A 9,822-nucleotide genomic window follows, 5' to 3' on the forward strand; every position below is an offset into this window, starting at 1 on the left:
TAAGACAAGCCTTAATGCTCGAAGATAACTTAGAAAAGTATTAAATTTTGGAATATAAATTTATTTTTTCTTACCAACTATATTAACCTTTATTAATTGTTTCAACATGAAACATTTACTTTTTTATGATAATATGAAATATTTACTTAAATTTGAATATATATTTTAAAAAATAAAGGATAACAAAGATTGGAATTTTGTTATGCTATGAATTTAATTTTGATATATTGACAAAACAATTATAATTTAAATTAATTAAAAATTTTCTTATATATAATTTTAAGATATTTATATAAATATAATAATTTTATCTACAATTAAATAAAAATATAAAATATTTATATTAATGTATTCTTATTAAATTCTAAAATTATTTATCAATATATTAACTTGTTTATGTTTAGAGGTGATAACAAATTACCTAATTATAGATCAATTCGTTACAAGTCACACTATCTGTGTTAAATCAAGCTAAAAAAACTCGAATTCAACTTATACTTCTAAAATAAAATCCAAACTTGATTTTTGTATACTTTTAATTTTTTATTAAGACAAAATTAATCATTATCAAATCAAGTTAAAACATCATGAGTTAATTTTGGTTCAAAATTTTAAATTAAAGCCTTATATTCAATTAAATGGGTTCGATACCAACTCAATTCAAGTTATTTATTATTTACTTTTATTGTTAAAAGAATAGTTCTAATATTTATAAAAAAAATAATATTTTAATATATTATTTTAACATAAGTTATAAGTAAGATCGACCTAACACATTGATAGTGTATATGTTTAATATAAATATATTAATACTAAAGAATTTATTTTTTGATATACTTAATGCAAGGGCTTGAGCCGCCTCACCCTTAAACTAACCCTAATTATAAGAATATATATGGATTGAACTTCACTAAACTTGGAACCCAAATCAATTTAAACACTTTGATTTGAGTTAGAGTAGGATTTCGATAAAAAAAAAATTAGGAGAAAAATAAAACAATAGAAAAAGAGATCAGCTACCCTTAGAAAAATAACTCATTACCTGAACCAAAAGGTATTACATCATCGGGTCGAATTTAATCCAAGTAACATTAAAATTTAGATCAATGTGTGAAGGTTGGGTGAGATTCATAGGTTACCCAAACCCATGAACACCACTAATAACTTGATTAAAATCCAATATAAAACATTGAAAATCATAATTTGGTTGAATCAAGCAATGCTCACTGAAATATTTATAATAAATAAAAAGTATGCTATTTTGTAAAAATGACAAGTTGTCATGAAAACTTCGGTCCTCCAAGGTCCATTGTGGAGGAAGTAGGAACTTAGTTTTTCATTTGAGATTTATTGAAATACATTTGCATATAGATTACCGAGGGATGAGACCTGTGTACAAAGCAATTTTTCTTGGGTCTGTTCACAAATTCTCTGCTCCGGATCATACAGCATAACGGTCCAAGAAAGCCATACACAACATAAATATCATAGATTACCAAACATAGTAACATCTAAGAAATGAGACAATGAAATTAAATATACATTTTATATCACATGTAAGAATCAATAGTAACAGAAAGATACTGGGGAAGCTCCGAAAGGCTTCTAACTTTGTCCATAATACTATCATGAATCACACCTTTCAACTTCTCAGTGCAAATTGTGAGCTACATGAGAATACAAATAGATAAAATGTAGAAGGTAAAACAGTTTTCACCCCCAAACCAATAGCCTCCAAGAAATCACAAGATTGAGATACACATGATAAATAAATAAAGGAACAATTCAAATGAACTTTTGTCTTATTTTTTGCCATGGCATTTCAAATGCTTGCTTGCATTGCATCATTTTTTCTGTGGCTACATAATCAACCAGCCACACCATTTCCCACAGTGATTTCAGCATTGAAGCTGCTTTCTACCTTTGGTGGACCTGAATGCCTCCTTGGCCTAGCAGGCGAAGCTGGGAAAGAAAGACGTTTCTTTGCAGTCCCGGAGGACCCTTTTTCTGGTGTTCCGTATTCTGCTGCTAATGGACTTTGCATCCGGGACTTGGCTTTCGCAGATTTAGTTGGCACCATGTAACTTGGAATAGATGGAGAGCTTGCAAGGCTTTCGTCATCTCCAACTATCGATCCAGCAATGGAGTGCCTCCGCGGCCGCTCTGACTGCACGCTTATCATGCTTTTGGTGTCATCATCTATAGCCAAGATATCCTTAGGACTTGCTTTCTTCAGTTTCTTAGCAACTGCTGGAGAAGGTGGCTTGGGAGGATTTGAATGGGATTGGGAATGCGACTCGAAGTTAGGTGAGCCTGGATTTTGGCTGGCTGTTGGAGAATGCTTCTCAGAATTGAGCTGAAACTTAGCAAATGCTTTGCTGATTTCAGCACTGGTAATGCCACGGCTAGAACTTCTTAGAGATTTATTGCCATTCTTCTCTTTCTCCATCTGGCTATGGCTCTCCCAGGGCCGGGCTGCCGTCCATCGTTCCAACCAACTCCAACCCCAGGCTGGATTGGTTGGATCCATGAACATTGGGTTTATAGATCTTGATGCATTCTTCCAGTTATGCTGTCAAGATATAAACATTTTTATTTATTTAATTAAGGTCAAACTTTGAAGCTTAATTTGTTCAAAATGTCAAGGAACTCAAACTAGTAGCCATATTCTTATTTTAGTTCTTTATACTATGTGTTATTTTGTAAGGAGTGTTAGCAACACTGTTATTTTGTAAGGAGTGTTAGCAGCACACTCTCTTTATATTACACTCTCACCTATTGGCTGAAATTCATGTGGATCCCCCTAATTTGGGAATTGGACCCACCAAACGAGGAATGTGACTCACATATTTAGTGGGACCTGCATGAATTTCAACAATTGAGAGTGTATTGAAAAGAAAGTATTAAAGAGTGTGTTGCTAGCATCTCTTGTTTATAATATAACAGACTAAGTCAATTTTCCTATGATCTTCAAGTTCACCAACAATTTGCTTTCATTTATTTTTTTCATTTGTTTGTTTCACTATCCTTATCCTAACAAATGTAAATTCATAAGAGAAATAAAAAAAACCTGATGAGAGAATGAATAAGCCATTGCTCTTTCTCTTCTCATAGAAGCTTCATACTTGCTCAGTAACTTGGCTTCAACTTGTTCTTTTGATTGTACGCTGTCATCCCATTCCTCCCCAAGCTGTTATGAGAATTTGAAATAATTTAAAAGCATCCCAAAATTCATACGCTAAAACTTTCATGTCAATAGATTAACATTTGAAAATATATCAAGGAAAATGAAACACAGACCCGCATGCTCTCTAGCTCTTTTGCGTGCTTCTGTAAGAGCTGTTTTTGTAGTGCTTGATTCTCCTCTAACATCCTGAGCCTCCTAGAACGAATCTGAGTTTGCAAATGAGCAAAAGTCTGCATAGAACGGAGGGTACTAATGGCTTGACGTTTCACCACTGGCCCTTCCATCAGTGATCTCAACCTGACCAACCCCCTTAAAGCCCGCAATGCTCTTCTTGCCTAAATGATTTTAAAAGAAAATTCAGCTTAAAAGTAGTTTAGCATTGAATCAAAAAGCTTTCTTTTGCAGCAACTATTGATTACTTACCATGTATGACCTTAAAACATAACATGCCTAAGTAGGACATTTAGTAAATATAAGATTTTTATATGGATTCACATTTAAAGAGTTTGAATTTGATCAACTGTTAAGTGTACAATAAACAATAAAGTGCTATATTACTATTGTAACTGAGGTTTTTCACTTGTAGTAAAAACATTCAACAGATAAATGGTAAGTTGGAGGCTGAAAAAAATAGATGAATGAATTAAGTTACATTGGTTTCAATAAAAAGTTGCAAAACATACCAAGTATCCACGAAAAGCTTTTTGAATCCTGATTGCTGCCATTTCTTCTGTTGGTTTATTGTCAAACTGAACAATTGTTGTGGCTTGAACCTCAGCAGCTGCTGTCTGAACTGCAAGAACAGGTTCCTCAGCATCCACTGCAGTTGCAACTTCAACCCGATCATGGTTGATTTCACTCTCGACATGAGTTAAAATAATCTCAGGTAGAGGAAGAGGTGGTGCATTATCAGATTGTGAGGTTGATTCTGAAGTCTGCAATTTTTGCTTCTGAAACCATTTCTTCTTTGATCTACTTGAATTCTGCAAAAGCAGTTGCTAACAGAATAAGGAACATCCTGGATACCTGAGATAGGTTAAATATAAATTTTATCTTAACCTGATCGTTCTTCTCCTTTGGCTCAGGGCTTAGAGCTTTCTTCACAGTAGAAAACCAACTATTTCCTTTCCTCCCCATTTTCTTCGCATTCCTCACTTTGAGCCCTTTATACGGAAAATATGTAAATTTCAAGATATCATACCTCACAAGTCACAAAGCAAAAAAAAAAAAATCACGGATTCATCTTGCGTTTGAATAGGAGATCCAGTGGCATTAGCTGACATTATTAAATACTATTAGAACTATGAAATTTGATACTGAAAATGACAGAGTCTCATAAATTATGTAAGCCTCTTAGCTCTTAAAGAAAAAGGAAATGAGGAATTAGCTTCTGGCTTCTACTAGAGAAAATCACCATCAAGGGATGGAGAAAAAGAGGGAAAAGTTAACTCAAATTATGAGCAATTCAAAATCCTAATCCCTAAAGGAATCTAAATATCATCTATATAAACAAAGTATAATTTGAAATCTTCATTATCCGAATAATGTTGAATCCAACAGTATGAACAACTTAGTTATCTTCCTTAAGCAACACATAGAATGCAGATTTATCTACTCAAAATAGAATTTCCAGTCAAAATTGTACAACACCCTGGTTGCTAAAACTTCAACAATTTTCACCAAACCAAAACAAAGAAAGAAATTAAAGAACTTTAAACATTAAACAACCCCCACCAACATTTAATTGCATAGAAAAGAGGAAATGGGAAAGTGCAAAAATAGCAATTTTTCTTAAAAATTGAAAAAGGGGGGGGGGGGGGGGGGGGCGGTTCCAAAGTCCAATAAAAATGAATGAGAGTACCTGAAGTGAAACCAAAGAGACAGACAGATCTCAAATCAAAATAGGTTGTAGCAATTTGTTCTTCTGGGGCCTATGTATGTCTCTGAAAACAAAAGGGAACAAAAAAGATGAGAACTTGGAGATTACGCTTCTCTTGCACTATCTAAATTCTATCTCCCCTGTAAAGGGAGGGAAATGCAATGAGATCTTGAGAAGAAGGGACAAAGGGTCTCTCAATGATAAGAGAATATGGAAAGAGAAACCAGCTGGTTCAGCAAATACTGTGACCCCACCACAATAGTACTTGTGTTAATTAAGGACAGTGGACCCCACTCAGTTACCATGAATTCGTGAAAACTGAAAACACCCTTCTTTTCTGTCCAAGGTGGTTGTTTTGTGCGTTTAGTTTAGTTACCCTTGTTAACCGTGTGTCCCATGATCAATGATGACCCCTTTCTGTGGATGTTGATGTTGCTTCCACTTATGACAGTGTTTGGTTCTTGGTTGCCAGTTGCCACTGGCAGTGGCATTATAATTCATGTTTTTCATTCATTCTTTTTTTTTTTCTCTCTCTCTCTCTGCTCTTCGCTGTTTTTGTTTTTGTCTTGTCTACTTTCTCATTAAACCATTTAACTGTTTTTCTTTGTCTTGATTATTTTATTTTCTTATAAATTTTTGTTTAAGATATAATCCAACATTAAACAAAAATATTTTTTAAATAAAAATTTAAACTTTCATTCATCACATTATATCCGAACCCACTCAATTCTTGTCTTAACGGTTGGTTGCATAGATTTTTCATTGTTCATATAGCTTAAGTTATCAATGTCTCTTGTTTTGTTTATTCATGTAACAACAAACCCTCAACAAATCTTCAAAAGTTTTAATTATCAAACCACTTCCTTCTTTTTTACAAGCAATTATCAAATCAGTTCCTAACTTCTTATAATATTTAAATGAGTAAATACCGACCGCGATTTGTCAATGCAAGAGTCTAATGTAAAAAAGAGTTATTACATTTTCATTCAATTTATTATGGATAGTAAATTTATAATTTTTATAATAATTTTTTTAAAATCATATCTATTATAGTTTTTAATTGGTAGATAAGGTATAAAATTTACACTAATAATAAAAATTAAATTATCTTTTTTATGACAAAAACAATAATTATATTTAAATCATCACTATATTATTTTTTGAAAATCTCATTAAATTATTTTAAAAAAATCATTGGTAGTCTCTCAAAGACTTAAAATATTATCATATATCAGTCTTTATAAAGGATTAAGCCGGTAAGAAAATGAAATTTTGAAAGTCTAGTTCATTGACAGAGTAAATCTATGAGGAAAAAAAATTAAAATATGATCATATTAATTCATATGAAAAATTAAACTAAAATAATGATAAAATAAATGTTTAAGAATTAATTTAATAAAAAATATTTCTTAACAAACTAATTCAGTAATGAAATGATTGATTAATGTATGACTAGTGATCGAAAACACATACATTTCGTACTTGTGCATTTGTATTTTTATTTTATTATTGTATTTTTTCGTTAATAAAGAAAATGACATTTTAAGATTTAATTTAAAAAATCTCAAGATGAAGAATTTTGAAATTTAGTGTGTTGTAACTTATTAAAACCCTACCTTGTTAAAATATCTGACGTACAAGATAAAAACTAGATTCCTTGCTTCCTTTCTTTCTTTCCTTTTTCATACGAATAAGTAGACTTTTGCGTTTTCTTGTTCACGTAACAAAATAATTTTGAGGAACTTTGCTTTTGCTTTTAGCCTACTAAACGAGATTACTATCTAAAGTGAAAAGTTCTCATTAGCGGCGATAACTTACCAACACACCATTCTGAAAACGTGTAATTCATAAACTACTCGTTAAGCTTATATGACCAGCGATTTGTGAACGACAACCTTATCACACAATTTCGGATCTTTTAATTACAAGTAAACACCTTAATGACCTTTTTTATTTTTTTAACCATAATTAAGAATTAAACCTTAAGTTCCAGGACTAATAACATATTTAAATCATTATAAACTCTTGATATTATTCTTACAAATAAAAAAATCTTAAATTTTCATGTATAGTTAGACACTTTATCCATTTATAAGAAATCAAACTCAGATAAAATCTACAATAACTTAAATATAGTTCAACCAAACGTTGTTTTAGTAGCCACATGGATGGTCAAACAAGATCATTGAGGAACATGCAAGCCAGGTGGCAAGAGACAACTGGGCAAACAGGAGTTAGAATGAACCACTCTGGAAGGCATGGTTGGTAGCTTAATTTGTTAGAAGAAAATGCCCTAACTATTTTGTCGGTGATGTTTTTTAGCACAATATTCTATTCCTCCATCCGTTTATTTTTTGTTTGTGGTGTTAGCATAAATAAAGCCAAATTACCAAATATCTACAAAGAACAAAAGGCCAAATTACTGAATGATGATTAATCAAAACCGTGGGGCTACACTTGTTCCAGCTTACATCTTGATTAATAATAATAGCTAGCAACGATAATAATTATAAATAATGATTTGAAGTTAATAGAATTTTCATGACTAATTATGTGACTTTTTTTTAAGGTGGTTGTGTGGGATTTATTAATTGGTGCAGTTGTATTAAGAGTATATAACCACCAGAGGTGTCGATATTCCATTAATTACTTGATCTTTTTATAGGCTAAATTGTGTCCATTTTATGTAATTTTATTGGCAAACTTGAATCGAACTAGTCCAATCATAAAAATATTAGTTCGAGTTAGATTAATTGGATATAAATATTTAAAAAATATTTTTTATTTTATAAAAAAATTATAACAACATTTTGTTTTCACCTAGAGTTATATAAATATATAATGATTAAATATCTTTCAAAGAGGCCAAATTATAGCAATATTTAATTAATAGAAGAAATTATTTTAATATTAATATAAAATTTTTATTTTAAATAAAAAATAAAAAATAAAATAATATATTATAATATTAGCATCAGAAAACATAAATACAATCAAGATAGAAATAAATATAACATATAAAATAATCAAGGGTAGGTTAATTTAATAGTTTAATAAACTATAACAAAAAAAATATTTTTTTATTTAATAATTTAATATATATATAAAGGCAATGACCCTCTTTACATATTTCTTATTCCTAACTCACCCTTTAATATATATAATTGTTTTTATTTTCTTCATTCAAGATATAAATGATGTCACTTATCTTAAAAAAAAAACAACTGTTATCACTATATTCTTTAATTTTATTTTTTATCTTTTAAAAAATAAACATAGAGGCACAAAATGTTTCTTTTTAATTAATATATGATAAATTTACTTTGATTTTATGGGTAAAATTAGATCGGGTCACGGGTTAAAAAAACTTATTATTCAACCCATACATTTAGCGGGTGTATGCCTCATAAATTTCACAAAATTTTCTCCAAGCTGGAAAAAAAGGTAAAGAAGATGCTACTTCAAATTTTGCCTTAGCATATGAGGAAATCCAAATTTTGGGGAAGTGTTTGAACTTTGAAGAACATATCGAAGATGATCGTGTAAAAGATAAGTTTCTTTGCTCGTTGACTTTGAGTTTTATTATTTACTTGTGTTTTTGACAATTCAAATGATTTAGACATTGCGAGTATTAATGGGTTATGAGAAGCAAATATGTTTAAAAAGACAAAAAATGAACATTTGGAAGCTGGAGCACGCCCACAAAGCACATGTGTCATAAAGGACTATTGAATAAGACAAGAGTTTAAATGGACTTGGATGTGGACAAGAAAGATGGTATAACCATGATCCAGGAGGAAAAAATAAAATTTAAATACAATATGATAGCAACTGTTGACTTTGTTTTTTTTTATTAAAAATACTAACATTTTATTCTGGTAATTGCTGTCTAATTTTGATGATTAAAATTAATACTAATTGTTAGATGAAATGCCAATTTTAATTAGATAAGAATAACAACAGTATCTTTATATCTAATTTAAAAAAAAAAAGAAAGAAAAAAGAGAAAAAGAAACAGCTATGACAAGTTAAATGATAAAAAGACAAGCAAGTCATTTCATCATGAACAAGTTGTGGAAAGAGGAAGAAAACAACTATCTAAAACCAAATGGAAAGGTCAGAAATATGCTTCAACATTTCATTTGTGTATTTGATGGTTCTACTTAGGACAAGCCTTGGTTGTTAGCAAGCCAAAAACAAACGGGGGGACGAAATTAAAAATTGTTTCTTTTTGTTAAGCCAACAACTGAAATTATGAACCCTTAAAAAAAACTGAAATTATGAAATTAAGCACAATATACACAACATTTATTCATAACATTTAGACTTTTTCACCTAATTAACACTACATCTATATATATTTAATAGTACTATAACACCAATCAAAGAAAGAGAGAAAACTACTAAAAAGAGAGGAGAAATATGAATAAGACCTTATCTTGATCAAATCCAACAATTCTGAAAGACCAAATGCTGATTTCTGAAGAATGAAGATCACCGCACTACTTAGGCTTAAGCTATGTTGTACAAAAATAATATAAAAACTAGTTGAAACTAAAAAATTAACTGTTTAAATAATTAAAAAGTATAAAATAACATAAAAATAATAAAATTATGATTTATTTAAAAATAATAATAAAAAGTATGATAAATATATTAAAAATAAAGCATGAATAAAATATAAAAAAAAACTAGAAACTAAAAGCTAATGTTTTAAATTATGTTACTTTAGCTCACATTTCTAGAAATGTTAAAA

At 30.0% G+C, this 9,822-nt stretch overlaps 1 protein-coding gene across 1 annotated transcript; it reads right to left on the reverse strand.

Moving 5' to 3' along the window:
- Positions 1–1,519: 1,519 nt before the first annotated feature.
- On the reverse strand, positions 1,520–5,209 carry IQD35 (protein IQ-DOMAIN 35). Its single transcript, NM_001357599.1, has 6 exons — positions 5,049–5,209; positions 4,247–4,350; positions 3,871–4,170; positions 3,301–3,522; positions 3,071–3,190; positions 1,520–2,572 (listed from the first exon to the last, which is right to left on the reverse strand). Exons 2-6 carry the CDS (start codon positions 4,322–4,324, stop codon positions 1,868–1,870), a joined length of 1,425 nt encoding a protein of 474 aa, NP_001344528.1. The 5' UTR covers positions 4,325–4,350; positions 5,049–5,209; the 3' UTR covers positions 1,520–1,867.
- Positions 5,210–9,822: the final 4,613 nt, after the last annotated feature.

Source organism: Glycine max, chromosome 10 (genome assembly GCF_000004515.6).
Source record: "Glycine max cultivar Williams 82 chromosome 10, Glycine_max_v4.0, whole genome shotgun sequence".
NCBI lineage: Eukaryota > Viridiplantae > Streptophyta > Magnoliopsida > Fabales > Fabaceae > Glycine > Glycine max.